Source organism: Neomonachus schauinslandi, chromosome 7, assembly GCF_002201575.2.
Source record: "Neomonachus schauinslandi chromosome 7, ASM220157v2, whole genome shotgun sequence".
Lineage (NCBI taxonomy): Eukaryota > Metazoa > Chordata > Mammalia > Carnivora > Phocidae > Neomonachus > Neomonachus schauinslandi.
The window spans coordinates 52,307,038-52,321,874 of record NC_058409.1 but is presented as its reverse complement, the minus strand read 5'-3'; the positions used below and the strand labels follow the sequence as shown (position 1 = coordinate 52,321,874).

The 14,837-nt window shown below is 37.9% G+C and overlaps 1 protein-coding gene across 3 annotated transcripts; it reads left to right on the top strand.

Moving 5' to 3' along the window:
• The first annotated feature begins 58 nt into the window (after nt 1-58).
• Nucleotides 59-12,785, top strand: ANKRA2 (ankyrin repeat family A member 2). 3 transcript variants are annotated; one of them, XM_021700186.1, is made up of 9 exons: nt 59-335; nt 3,619-4,011; nt 4,893-5,051; nt 7,512-7,577; nt 10,032-10,129; nt 10,617-10,742; nt 11,044-11,110; nt 11,628-11,708; nt 12,271-12,785. In XM_021700186.1, exons 2-9 carry the CDS (start codon nt 3,723-3,725, stop codon nt 12,324-12,326), a joined length of 942 nt encoding a protein of 313 aa, XP_021555861.1. In that variant the 5' UTR covers nt 59-335; nt 3,619-3,722; the 3' UTR covers nt 12,327-12,785. The 3 variants fall into 3 exon arrangements, with proteins under 3 accessions (XP_021555861.1, XP_044772667.1, XP_021555870.1); XM_044916732.1 differs by having other exon boundaries at nt 12,015-12,779; XM_021700195.2 differs by lacking the exon at nt 59-335 and adding an exon at nt 448-551 and having other exon boundaries at nt 12,271-12,779.
• The last annotated feature ends 2,052 nt before the right edge of the window (nt 12,786-14,837 follow it).

Here is a 14,837-nt window from a genome sequence, read left to right as displayed (position 1 = left end):
CGCAGCCCGAGAGTTGCAGGGGAGGGTCAGGAGGGCGGGGCGATGGGAGAGGAGGGGACGTGATCCGAGGGCTAGACGGGTGTTGCCCTAGTGACCCAGAAGGGTCTACTGAAGTGACCCAGTCTCTGTAGTACTCAGGCAATAAAGACCGAGCAGCGGTGGTCAAAAAAACCTGGAAGGCCTCTAGGCTGCAGTGACGCGGAACGTTTTTTTGGCCAGAAACCGAAAGAAGAAATCGGAAGTGACGTCGCGGTCAAAACAAGCCGGGGTTTGGGGGCCTGCAGTGAATCTGTGGCCGCAGATGGAAAGGCCCGACTCGCTGTCGGCTGTCGAAGGTAGTCGCGAGGCCCTGCGCTCCCACCCGGTCGGCCTCCGGCCCCTGTCCCCCTGACCCTCCCGCCGTGGGTGAACCAGAGTTTCCGCCCGCGGTATTTGAGCTGTGCTGGGACTTTTCCGGCAGAGCTGGCGGGTGGCGACCGAATGGACTTCCCTTCCTACAAGTGTCCCCTCCAGCGGGCTTCTGTCCTGGGACGCTGGGACACCTGTCGCCTGTGAGGCATCATTCATTTTCATAGCACCTTCCTTTCCTTGTAGGACAGTTTCAGAATTAGGAAGAACCAGGGGGCTCCTGTTACTAGGATTCACTGCGGAGTAGCACAGTTGCCCAGTGTGTCTCTGTCTTCATCCCTGGGCTCTGACCGATCGAGGTGATCCTAGCTATCCTTGGCCATACCTCTTTTTCTTACCGCCTCCTACTCTCGATCATGTTTCCCCTCTCTTCTCCTAGTCTTCAGAATCTTAGCTTAACCAGTCAACTTGGCTCATTTCTTCTAGAGTAGTGGCAAGACAGCGTTCTGTTTTCACTCCCTCCTCTCCCAGGTTCTCCCCTCAAAGACCTGTAATTCCGTCTGTAAACTCTGATTTATGACATGGAAGATGTTTAGAGCTAGAAAGAGTATTAGAGATGTCTATTTCAATCATCTACATTGTATAGATTAATAAAAATGAGTCTCAGAAAACGTATGTGATTTTTCTGTCCAGGGTTGCACAGCTAGTTAGTAGTGATGTTGAAAATGTAAAGCCAAATCTAATTAGCAAGCCTTTGTTGGGCATCTTGCAGGATCATTTCAGTATAGAAAAGAATTTAAAACAATGTTAAAGTTCAGATCAGAAAACATTTCTGGAACACCTGATAGGATCAGGTTCTGCTTTGTGTGCAAAGATAGTAAGAGTGGTCTCCATCCTAGAGAAGTTTTCAATGTCTTTGGAGTTTAAGTGGAAACTTTCAAGAGAATGATAAATACTAGAAATAGAAATAAATGCAGTGTGCTAAGAGAGCTCAGGGGATTGCATTTAGGCCAGCTCTGGATAGGAGTCAGTGGGAGATGGTTCTTCCCTCAGGAAACACAGTTCTTATCTTCCAATACATTTTTTTAAATTTTATTTTATTAAGTTATGTTAATCACCATACATTACATCATTAATTTTTGATGTAGTGTTCCATGATTCATTGTTTACCTATAACACCCAGTGCTCCATTCAATACGTGCCCTCCTTAATACCCGTCACCAGGCTAACCCATCCCCCTACGCCCCTCTCTAGAACCCTCAGTTTCTTTCTCAGAGTCCATAGTCTCATGATTCGTCTCCCCCTCCGATTTCCCACCCTCCATTTTTGCCTTCTTCCAATACATTTTTAAAGCCCTCTGCATTGAGCTTCTGTCTCCATTTGAATCACAACTCATTTTCTGTTCTGGTTTCCTTCTTTCCTTTTGCTAAAGTATATTGACTTTGTTACCTGTTACTTTCTTTTTATTATTATTATTACGATTTGTTATTTCTTCACCTCTTGTCCCTTGGAAGTTTGGATTAGTTTAGTGCTGCTTATTTTAGTGGTCAAGGTGATCTATCCAAATAGCTGGATAGGTCCTTCATAATGTATAAGCTCCCTTTTTCTTTTCGCTGCATAGGAAATAACAGGTAACTACCCTCACTACTCAAAGGATTGTTATAAGGACCAGTCTTGGAAAATGTTTTAAAACTGAAAATAATAGTTATCTGTACATGTATGGTTTTCCAGCCCCTGTTCCACTGTGATCGTAATGCATTTTTCTTTTTAAATTCCAATGTTAAAACACCCTGCATCCTCTCAAAATTTCTAAGAGGCAGTAAACCCTAACATGAAAAGATTAACTAGATGTTTTAATTTTCTTCCCCCTGTCTCAGGGATTATATGCATCGGGCATTTATAATCTTGGAGTTCTTCATTTTTTTGAAACAATTTTAGGTACAATAATGGAATTCTCTTGAAATTATATTAAGGTTCATAGGGAAGTGCCAGCAATTACTAAAAACTCAATATAAAACAATAGTAAATGATTCCATAACAGGTGTGCTTATAATCTATGCTTTGAGAGTTTGTATTTATTGAATTCATGTCTTGATTATCTATATTTGAAAAAAATCAGTTCTTATTTATATTTAATTCTTATTTCTTAATACTTACTACAAAAATTGAGATCTAGAAATTATAGTTGGATCCTGATGCCCTAGCGATGATAAGGCAGAGGAAGCCAGTCTATAATCTATAGTTTCTGTAGTAACAGTTTTCATAAAAACCTATATTAAGTTACTAACATTTGAGCCGAACAAAAACTGATAAATAAGTATATCTTCAGTTCATCATAACCAAAACTTTGTAAAGCCTTTGACTATCCAAGAATCACAGGTGTTGTAGATGCTAATAGACATGGGTACAACATGAGTCCTATCTTAAATTCAAACTGAGAGCCACTTACAAACATAGCATGTTAAAAGATGAACTACAGGTAAGAGTTTAAAGTTTTCACATGAAAGGGTTTTTTTTTAATGTTTTAGCCATTTTAATTTATGAAATGAAGTCTTGGCACTTTAACATTAGAAGGTGGTTTAAAGAATCTAGCAGTCAATGAAAGGATCACTCACTTGAACTATTAAAACAACAAATGTCAAATTTTTGAGAAAAAGATGATATTAGGAATTTTTTTACCATGTTTTGTCCCAATAGGAATTAGCTTCTTTCCATCTTGATGAAGTGCCTCCAAGTCCTCTGTGGGCTTCTGCTGTAGCAGGAATTTTGGGTAGTTCTGGAGGCTGGGAAGTCTAAGATCAAGGTGCCAGCATGGTTGTGTTCTGGTGAGGGCTCTCTTCCTGATTCACAGCTGCCATCTTCTTGGTCTATTCTAACTTGGTGAAAGAGCATGAAAGTTTATTTTCATTGTTACCTTGATCTTCTGTTCATTTGGCAATGTCCAGGAATAGGAAAGGGGAGAAAAGAGTAAAATTTGTTGAAACCTAGTGATGAAGGTGAGAATGTTACTATATTTCATTTGTTCTTTACCAAGATCCTGTGAGGTTAATGATGACACCTCCATTTTACAGGTGAGATTGAGGCTTAGAGAGGTTGAGTAATGTACAGGTTCACACAGCTAATAAGTGGCGAAGCTTGGATTCATACCCAGGTGTCTGCCTCTGAACATTGTATGCCTACTATTGTGTGTAGGTGCTTACAAGAGCACTTTTTGCTTATTTTGTGTACTTTAGCTATGTTGATACGATATTTTTAACTTTTGTCTTCCAGATTTTTCAATATCTGAATTCCAGGAGCACAGTGGATACCACTCCTATAAAACAAAGAGGAAATCATGAAGGAATGTTTTAATTATTGAAACTACAGTTGAAATCATGGCTACATCAGCAAATCTGGATATTGGAGCTCAGCTGATAGTGGAAGAGTGTCCCAACAGTTACAGTCTAACTGGCATGCCAGACATTAAAATAGAACATCAGCTGGACTCGAATGCAGAAGAAGGATCAGCTCAGGGTGTTGCCATGGGAATGAAATTCATATTACCTAACCGATTTGATATGAACGTGTGTTCTCGATTTGTGAAGTCCTTAAATGAAGAGGATAGTAAAAATATTCAAGATCAGGTTAACTCTGACCTGGAAGTGGCATCTGTCCTATTTAAAGGTTGAAAGTTATGGTATAAATATCTGCATTTGTTTTCATTTATTTCATTTTGTTTGTTTGTTTTCCTTTCTGATCATGAGATTTTGAATTTGGAAGTCATATTTTAATATGATTTGGAAGAGAGAGTTTAGAAGTCATATTTTAATATGATTTTCTAGAATCTCACCAAAACCAAAATTAAATAATTTCATGTTATTTGATATCTATAAGTATATGTTGATTTTTTAAAAAATTTTCTTGCTTGACCTTTGTTTATTTACAAATTAAAGTTTCTTATCGTACCCTTTATTTATTTATTTTAAAGACTTTGGTTATTTGACAGAGAGAGACACAGTGAGAGAGGGAACATAAGCAGGGGAAGTGGGAGAGAGAGAAGCAGGCCTCCTGCCGAGCAGGGAGCCTGACGCGGGGCTCGATCCCAGGACCCTGGGATCATTACCTGAGCCAAAGGCAGATGCTCAATGACTGAGCCACCCAGGCGCCCCTTATTGTACCCTTTAAAATGATAGGAGAAAAAAATTATTTGTGCCTTTTAAGAAATGAATTACCTTACTATTCCCTATTCCATGAATATTTGATTGATATCAGCTCCATGCTTTAATTCAGTGAAGTTTGTCATCATATTGTAGACTTACTTTCACAACAATCTGTTGAATAAAAAAACTAATCTCAGAATAAAATCACTCAAGATTAATACAGATTTTTTTCTGGAACTTTCACTGTGATAATACAGAATTTTTATAGCAAAGAATAATATCACTTGAGAAATGGTTGAAGTTATACCTCATGTATTTCTTTTTTATTGTAAACATTGACATAGAACTTTGAAATGCTTTGTCATTAAAATGTTAGTTTAATGTGTTTAAATTTATTTTACTTAGCTGAATGCAATATCCATACATCTCCTTCTCCGGGAATTCAAGTAAGACATGTCTACACTCCCTCTACAACAAAGCACTTCTCACCCATAAAACAGTCAACTACTTTGACCAACAAACACAGAGGAAATGAGGTCTCAACCACACCTCTATTAGCAAATTGTAAGTATATCCCACTGATTTATTAAAATATTCTTATTAGTAATATAATGCTTTCAAGAATTTGGCTTTGAAATGCATATTCTATTTTGGAAAACTTAAGTGATATCTTGATAGTTTTAGTAATTTAAAATTTTTTTCTCACTATTACTGCATAATCAAATATTTCATGTTTTGTTAAGAACAAATACAGATTTTTTTAAAAAGATTTTACTTGGGGCGCCTGGGTGGCTCAGTCGTTAAGCGTCTGCCTTCGGCTCAGGTCATGATCCCTGAGTCCTGGGATCAAGCCCCACATCAGGCTCCCTGCTCTGCGGGAGGCCTGCTTCTCCCTCTACCACTCCCCCTGCTTGTGTTGCCTCTCTCGCAGTGTCTCTCTCTGTCAAATAAATAAGTAAAATCTTTAAAAAAAAAAAAAAAAGATTTTACTTATTTATGAGAGAGAGAGAGAGCGCACAAGTAGGGGGAGCGGGAGAGGGAGAAGCAGACTCTCCACTGAACAGGGAGCCCAATGCGGAACTTGATCCCAGGACCCCGCCATCATGACCTGAGCTGAAGACAGATGCTTAACTGATGGAGCCACCCAGGCGCCCCAAGAACAAATACAGATTTTAATACAGACTTTATATAGATTTATACGAGTACAGGTTTATGTTTGTTTATACACATACAGATTTTATACAAGTTTTCTTTTTTTTTTTTAAGGGAGAGAGGTGGGGAGGGGAGATGCAGAGGGAGAGGGAGAGAGGGAATCTTAAGCAGGTTCCATGCCCAGCACAGAGCTGTCACAGGGCTCCATCTCAGGACCCTGAGATCATGACCTGAGCCAAAATCAAGAGTTGGACACTTAAGAGTCTGAGCCACCCAGGCGCCCCTCCAGGTTTTCATTCTTAAAACCTTTATAGTCTTACTGTAACAATTTATCATTCTGAACTTTGTGCAAACTAAGACATTGTGAGTGTTTTTCTGTTCTTGGAGTACAAGGCTTTACATTTTACTCATAAATTAGATCAGTGATCAGCAAGTGATTTATAGTAAAACCTGAGTGATTTCTATTGTAATTTTGAATATGACTATAATAATATGAATATGAAATTAACGCTCTTAAAACCTTGAATCCAGGGGCGCCTGCGTGGCTCAAATGGTTAAGCATCTGCCTTCGGCTCAGGTCGAAGCAGGGAGCCTGCTTCTCCCTCTCCCACTCCCCCTGCTTGTGTTCCCTCTCTCACTGTCTCTCTCTCTCTCTCTCTCTAGCTCTGTCTCTTAAATGAATAAATAAAATCTTAAAAAAACAAAACACCTTGAATCCATAATTTTTTAAAAATGTAGAATCATTCTAGAAGAAATAAAATATTTCTACATAAATCAGAAAACATTCTAAATACTATAGATATGTTAATGAGAGAAAACAGGTAGCAGTTTGATATTAGGAACTATATTTGAGTATATAATGTAAATGCATCTATATTCTAAAGCATGGTAAAATATATGGTTTATTTGGAAACACCATATCCATCCTGATTTTGAATCACATGCTGTAACAGTTAAGCCAGGAGGAGTCCATGACTCTTACTTCGCTATTAACCATTATTGTTCTACTTATTAAATTTGCATGTGTTTCATAATTGCTTTCCTTTCTATTAAGGCCACTCAGTCATATCGCTGAAGTCGAGGATCAAGTGATACTAATTTTTAAGATGAACCCTCACAGAACAGTGCCTGTTTAGTTTTGTCTTAAAGATACTGTCCTAAAAAATAAATAAATGAACAAATTGATGGATGAATGAATAAATGAATAAATTAAAGATGTTCTCTTAAAAATAGTCCAACCATATTATTTTTGAGCTGAAAAGAAACACCTAGAGATCATGCAGTTCATGACCCTCATGTTATAGACAAAAACGGTTAATCATTTATTCAAGGTCACATAGCTAACTAGCCACACCTAGGTCTGCATTCAAGAATTTACTCTCGAAGTCATTTTTCCATTTACTACCTCACTCCAAAAGTTAAGAAAAACCCATGGAGTCTTGAAATAATGATATTTGGGATTTCAGAGGATTTAATTAATAAAAAGACAAAAGGTGTGTCTTTATGTGTTTTAGACCCAACATCCTTTTAAGTTTGGATATTGAGTTAGCATTTTAAAAATTAAATACCTAAGGCATTTCTTTGATTGATAAGATCATTAGCAATTTGCATTGTTAATAGTTGATCATAACAGTTTGCATATTCATTGATAACAATACTTTGCAGATGTCAGAATTGCCTTAAACGTATATTAAATCTCAGATACAGAATGGCTGCTTGTAATGTTAGGATATATTTTAAGTTAAATTTTTTTAAACAATAAAATGATAGTTTTTGTTTTAGAAAAGAGAATTGCTGCACAAATATGAATGACATGATGAAAGTGTACCCTGCAGGTAGAAAAACATGAAGCTTTTTGTGGTATCGTTTCAGCTTTATCTGTTCACCAGTTGGCTGCTCAGGGAGAGATGCTCTACCTAGCTACTCGGATTGAACAAGGTAATAGCCTGTTTTTTAAACTGTACTTAAAACATATTTAATCGGATTTATTAGATTTAATACAGGAAGGTGTAAAGACAAAAAAAAAAATAGTTGCATAATCTCACCAGGCAGGTAACTCTATAGGTAATAAAGAAAATAAAGTACTACAAAGTATAAAAGTTACAGCCTCCCTTACCACCCTAACCTTTTCCCCAAAAGCAAACATTATAAATTTCTTATGTTTTCAGGAAACTCTTTTAGAAAACATTTCTGTTTATTTTTGGAGTTATGTGTGGAAATATGTATTTGCCTTTCGCTATGTAAACAAGAGGGAGCACACTGCATTGTACTTTTTTCACTAATACTATGGAGATCTTTCCCAATGAGCACATAAAGATTTATTTCTTTTTTATTTTTTTTAAAGATGTTCTTCATTTTGAGAGAGAAAGAGCACAAGCAGAGGGGAGGGTCAGAGGGAAAGGGAGAAGCAGACTTCCTGCTGAGCAGGGACCCCCCCAGCCCCAAGGCAGGACTCGATCCCAGGACCCTGGGGTCATGACCTGAGCCGAAGGCAGACGCTTAACCGACTGAGCCACCCAGGCGCCCCCTATTTCATTCTTTTTTTTTTTTTTTTAAAGATTTTATTTATTTATTTGAGGGAGAGAATGAGAGAGAGAGAGCACATGAGAGGGGGGAGGGTCAGAGGGAGAAGCAGACTCCCTGCTGAGCAGGGAGCCCGATGCGGGACTTGATCCCGGGACTCCAGGATCATGACCTGAGCCGAAGGCAGTCGCTTAACCAACTGAGCCACCCAGGCGCCCTATTTCATTCTTTTTAATAGGTCCCTAATTTTGCACTGTATTGCTGCATACATATATGCTATGTTTTTATTTTTTAACTAATCCCCTTGGTGATGGTTGATTCCAGTTTCTCAGTATTAAATAACATTCTTGTTGGCATTCTTTTTAAGAATACACATAGGATAAGTTCCTACAAGTTTATTTGCTGGGTCAAAAAGTATATGGATTTTTCGCTTTTCTATATATTGCCAGGTATTTGTCCTGTCCTCACACCAAAGTTAGAGTTTGTATTTCCCCATACCCTCAGTGACACAAGATACCAGATTTTAATCTTTGCTAATCTCATGGGTGAAAAATGGTATCTCATACTGGGTGTGTTTAGATTTTTTAAATTATGGTCTATTTAAGCTCTTTTGTATGTGAACTGCCTGACACATATTGATTTATATGTCCTCATCTAAATTAAAGAAATTTACTTTTTGTTGTTTATGTTGCATATTTTTTTTTCCAGTTTGTCATTTTTCTTTGATTCTCATGTTTTCAACAAAAGTTTAACATTTTGTAATGGTAAATTTATTTTTTTCCTTGTAACTTCTGAGTTTTATATCCTTCGAAAGGATTTTCTACTTCAAGATTATAAATAATGGAGGAGCACCTTTGCTTATTTTTTTTTCCAGATGCAACCACATCTTTATTTACAATCTTGTGTTCATTTTCCCTGTAGACACACTCCTGCAAACACCAAATTCTTCTGCTTGTTGTCCCTTTACTATCACTCTATCTTCCTCCCTAATCTTTTTATTTTATTATGTTAATCACCATACATTATATCATTAGTTTTTGATGTAGTGTTCCATGATTCATTGTGTGCGTATAACACCCAGTGCTCCATGCAGAACGTGCCCTCCTTAATACCCATCACCAGGCTAACCCATCTCCCCCACCCCCTCCCCTCTAGAACCCTCAGTTTGTTTCTCAGAGTCCATCGTCTCTCATGGTTCGTCTCCCCCACCGATTTCCCCCCTTCATTTCTCCCTTCCTACTATCTTCTTCTTTTTTTTTTTTAACATATAATGTATTATTTGTTTCAGAGGTACAGGTCTGTGATTCATCAGTCTTACACAATTCACAGCACTCACCATAGCACATACCCTCCCCAATGTCCATTACCCAGCCACCCCATTCCTCCCACCCCCCTCCACTCCAGCAACCCTCAGTTTGTTTCCTGAGATTAAGAATTCCTCATATCAGTGAGATCATATGATACATGTCTTTCTCTGATTGACTTATTTCGCTCAGCATAACACCCTCCAGTTCCATCCACGTCTTTGCAAATGGCAAGATTTCATTCCTTTGGATGGCTGCATAATATTCCGTTGTGTATATATACCACATCTTCTTTATCTATTCATCTGTCGATGGACATCTTGGCTCTTTCCATAGTTTGACTATTGTACACCTTTACTTATTAATTAATTAACTTAGCTAATTAAACACGTGGGAGAAAAAGTTAATGGTACAAACTCACATAATAGGACTTCAGCAAGTAAGTCAACAGGAAGTGAGTCTCACTGAGTGGTATAATTCACCTTTTAGAATGCCAGTATTTTCATAATGATATTAATAGATGGTTGTTAAATTAGATGACAAAAATTGTTTTTCTTTTAAATAGAAAATGTTATCAATCACACAGATGAAGAAGGATTTACTCCTCTGATGTGGGCTGCAGCACACGGGCAAATAGCTGTGGTAGAGTTTCTACTTCAGAATGTAAGGAAAATGCTTCGGAAAATGTATACGTATAGTTACTTAAGTCTTGAGTAAAGATTTTCTATCTCCAGCCAACTAGATGTAATGGTAGAGGATCCAAAAAAATTTTGCACGCTTTTCATATTCTTGGGGAACTTGGATCTAGTTGGGCAAATAAGACTAAGCATACATGAAACAGCGAGAGAGAATTTCATGCCCAGCTCCCTCAGAGTGCAATGAGAACAAAAGTACGGTCAGCGCTGTAGGAGAAGCTTCACGGGGGAAGTGTAACTTAAGAGTGAAAGGATAGTTAGCATTTGAGATAGAGGGAGGAAGGAAGGCCCTCCAGACAACCCTGATAATAAAGGCATCCATGAGTAGAAGTTTACGTTATTAACCCCAGAACATTACTTGACCTAAGTACTGAACTGTAATTCTTATTGACAGAAATAACAATATTCTTGTTTACATGAATTGAAAAGTCTGTTATCTCCACTTGCCACTGCAGGGTGCTGATCCCCAGCTTTTAGGAAAAGGTCGAGAAAGTGCACTCTCATTGGCCTGTAGTAAAGGCTACACAGATATTGTCAAAATGCTGCTTGATTGTGGAGTTGATGTAAATGAGTATGATTGGGTGAGTCTATGATACTGATTTTTAAAATACTGTAATAAATTCTAGGAATTATTTAGTTTGGAGAGACATAATAAATTTTACTAAACATCTGGAAAAATAATTAACTTAGCTAGTTAAACACACGGAAGAAAAAGTTAATGGTCCAAACTCAGTCTATTACTTCTGATTTGAATATTCTTCACAAAATATGAAAATTGCCTTAAATGACTTTTACATACCCAGTTCTTAGTAAAACGTCTCACACAAACATTATTCAACTCTTGCTCACCTTGAGAAACTAAATCACCTTTTCCTTTTGCAGAATGGAGGGACACCTTTGCTTTATGCTGTACATGGAAATCATGTTAAATGTGTAAAAATGCTCTTAGGTAAGCGAAAAAAAGTGAAAATATTTGGAAAATACCATGTGAGGACTTTATTTTAATTCCTTACAAGCTGGCCTCCCCTGGTATTACTCAGGAGAATCATTACCTATTACTAAATACCTTAATCCTGCGAAGCACCTGCTACCACAGAGTTGCCCATGTGATAAGCGGCTCCGTCCCGTAGCACACCTGTGCTTGGAACATTTGTCCCTGTTGCTTTCCTCTTGAAGATTGTGTCTGAATCCATCATTGTTTTCTCTGTCCACGGTGTCTTTGTGCATAAGTTTTGTCTATAGTTGTTTATGAGTTTCAGCTGTTATCGAGGACTCCTCTTTGAGGCATCCTCCCACTGACCCACCAAAGTGAATTCTGTGCACTTCGTGCGCTCTGTACTTTGTTAGGCCATCCTGCAAATATCCAATTTGCTGAAAATCTGTACTGCCGTTTGCACATGAGCCAGTCACAGACAAACATATCTACATTTTCATTTTATTTATGCAGATTTTTTTGTTTTGTACAGAAAATGGAGCTGACCCAACCACTGAAACAGACTCTGGGTATAATTCTATGGATTTAGCGGTAGCCTTGGGCTATAGAAGTGGTAAGTATTTTAGAACTGTCAGGTTTTATTTTAGTTGGTAAAGCTCTGTAAACAGTACAGACTAGCGGACTAAACCGTTTTCATCACTTGTAGTCATAAAATATGGCATGTTATCCTAACTAATGACAGTAACTTTTAACTGTGGGCAAAAACAACAAATTCTTACAAAGTCTGGAAATGAGTTTGTTACTATTACTTTTCACCAACCCAAATAATTTGTTGCTAGAGTGCACACCTATTTACATACAAGACTTGTTTAACATTTTTGTAGCAAATTATAAAAGTTGCCCTTTCTCTGTTCTTTAGAACACACCTTGAACGAGAACAGAATCCAGTAACTTGGACAATCACTAAGTCAGTGACAGACTAAATTTAAGTGCACTAAGTATTGCATTGCAATCTTACCATCCTCAGACAATGAATATATATTATTGGGCATATATCCTCAGAATAGGAGGAATACCTTTATTTTAAGGAGAAGTTGATGTTAAATTGAATTTGATAGTTCTGTGTAAAATTCTGTGATCAACATGCAGTGGTCTTGATAACCTGTCTGTTTCAGTTCAACAGGTCATTGAATCACATTTACTGAAGCTGCTTCAGAATATCAAGGAGTAGACATAGTCGTCAGGAAGTGTTGTCTGCCCTTCCATTTACTTTTCGGCTCTTATAAATGATAGTTTTGTTTACTTAAATATTTTTACCTCAGTTGCAAAATTTACTGGTTTTAGTAAGTTTTAATATTCCTCTGAGTAATTCACTGGTTTATAATAAAATTAATGTTGATGCTTTTTTATAAATGTGTTTTACTGCATATTTAAAATTATAAATTAATGTTTTGTGGCATGTAAATTTTTATGGTACAGATAGTTATCTGTCTTTGTATCAAGTGCTGTAATTTAACATTTTCAAAAATTGTTCTACCCTGTTCATCTTCACTCTTGTATTAACTCATTGACTTCACACAGGTTTGCTATAAATCTAAAGGAAAAAAATTTGTTATTGTTGAATTTAAAAATGCACAGTGTGATTGTTTACAAAATGATGTTATAAATAAATAAAGTACTTTTGCTGTTAGTTTGCATGGTAGTTTTTTTAAAAATTTATATGATTATTAATGGATTATTTTAGGATTTTTAGTTTAGCCTTCTGTCCTGCCAGGACACTCTGTTAGATCAAACAATATAATTGGAATAAATTGAATGTAAGTCAATCAACAAAGACTTAATTATCATTTTTAGAAGTATATTTAGAATATTTTTCTCTTGTAAATAAGTTTTTCAGTAGGAAACATTAGTCCTTCAATAAAAGTCAGATGTTCTTTAATTCCACAAAAGGAGCACTATAAACACTTGTGTTCGTATTACAAGGTAACAAAATCCAGCGATCCATTTGGGCACATCAGTGTGAGTATTGCTTACCTGTGCTCTCCACAACTGAAGAGCAACTCAATGACTTAATGCTGGAATGGAGTCTAAAATAACCACCTAACTCCTACTCTGATTCTTAGATCAACAGATCTCAGAGAATATCTTAAAGAAAATTCCCCTTTCCAATTCTGTCATCTTTTAGCCTCAGGAACCCTGGTAACATTCCTCAGAAAAGTCCCTTAAGAAGTAGACACAAGTTAATTGGAACAATAGGAATGATCCTTAAGGAGCAGTTATAAAATTCCTCTCTTAAAAATCAAATATCTTGGGCGCCTGGGTGGCTCAGTTGGTTAAGCGACTGCCTTCGGCTCAGGTCATGATCCTGGAGTCCCGGGATCGAGTCCCGCATCGGGCTCCCTGCTCGGTAGGGAGTCTGCTTCTCCCTCTGACCCTCCCCCCTCTCATGCTCTCTGTCTCTCACTCTCTCTCTCTCTCAAATAAATAAATAAAATCTTTAAAAAAAGAAAAAAAATCAAATATCTTGGGGCACCTGGGTGGCTCAGTGGTTAAGCGTCTGCCTTCGGCTCAGGTCATGATCTCAGGGTCCTGGGATCGAGCCCCGCATCGGGCTCCGTACTCGGCAGGAGGCCTGCTTCTCCCTCTCCACTCCCCCTGCTTGTGTTCCCTCTCTCGCTGTATCTCTCTCTGTCAAATAAATAAAAATCTTTAAAAAAAAAAAAATATCTTGGGTGCCTGGGTGGCTCAGTCGTTAAGCGTCTGCCTTTGGCTCAGGTCATGGTCCCAGGGTCCTGGGATCGAGCCCCACATTGGGCTCCCTGCTCAGCAGGGATCCTGCTTCTCCCTCTCCCACTCCCCCTGCTTGTGTTCCCTCTCTCGCTGTGTCTCTCTCTGTTGAATAAAATCTTAAAAAAAAAAAAAAATCAAATACCTTTGGGGTGCCTGGGTGGCTCAGTCAGTTAAGTGTCCGACTGTTGGTTTCGGCTCAGGCCATGATCTCAGGTCATGGGTTCAAGCCCAAAGGGGGGTTCTGTGCTGAGCACAGAGTCGGCTTCAGATTCTCTCTCCCTCTCCCTCCCCCTCTCCCTCCCCCTGTGCTCTTCCCCTCCCCTGCTCCCTCCTGCGGGCTCTCTCTCTAAAATAAATAAAATATCTAAAAAAAAAAAGTTTACCACCTCTCTCTTTGTAGTGGATACTATTGATAAAATGCAAAATGGTAACAATAACTTTTAACATTTTTTTAATGCTTAGAAATTTTTAGGGGCACCTGGGTGGCTCAGTCAGTTAAGTGCCTGCCTTCAGCTCAGGTCATGATCCCAGGGTCCTGGGATCAAGCCCCACATCAGGCTCCCTGCTAAGCAGGGAGTCTGCTTCTCCCTCTCTCTCTCTCCCTCTGTCCCTTCCCCCACTCATGTGCTCTCACTCTCAAAATAAAATCTTAAAAAAAAATTTTTTTAATAATATATGTATATTGGTTTTAAAATAAAGGATAAAAAGATAATAAAATAAAAGATAACACCGAAGATATAAGAAAGGACCATAACATGATTGAAGCCTTTTAGACATGGATTTCGACAGAAAATACAATCATTTATTAAAAGGAAATACAATCATTCTCTTTGTGCAACACAAAGAGAACTGTGTAAATATTCTTAGGTTCAAATAAACTTCAAAGAATTATTTTGTTTTTTGTATAGGTTTTCCTCTTAAGACAAGTAAAGCCTTTTGGAGTGAGACAGAA

Excerpts from the sequence above, each read along its gene's own strand:
- ANKRA2 (XM_021700186.1), top strand. The coding sequence starts at position 3,723 with ATGGCTACATCAGCAAATCTGGATATTGGAGCTCAGCTGATAGTGGAA. Across the intron at positions 7,578-10,031 it reads AGCTACTCGGATTGAACAAG|AAAATGTTATCAATCACACA; the intron begins GTAATAGCCTGT and ends TCTTTTAAATAG. Across the intron at positions 11,111-11,627 it reads ATGTGTAAAAATGCTCTTAG|AAAATGGAGCTGACCCAACC; the intron begins GTAAGCGAAAAA and ends TGTTTTGTACAG.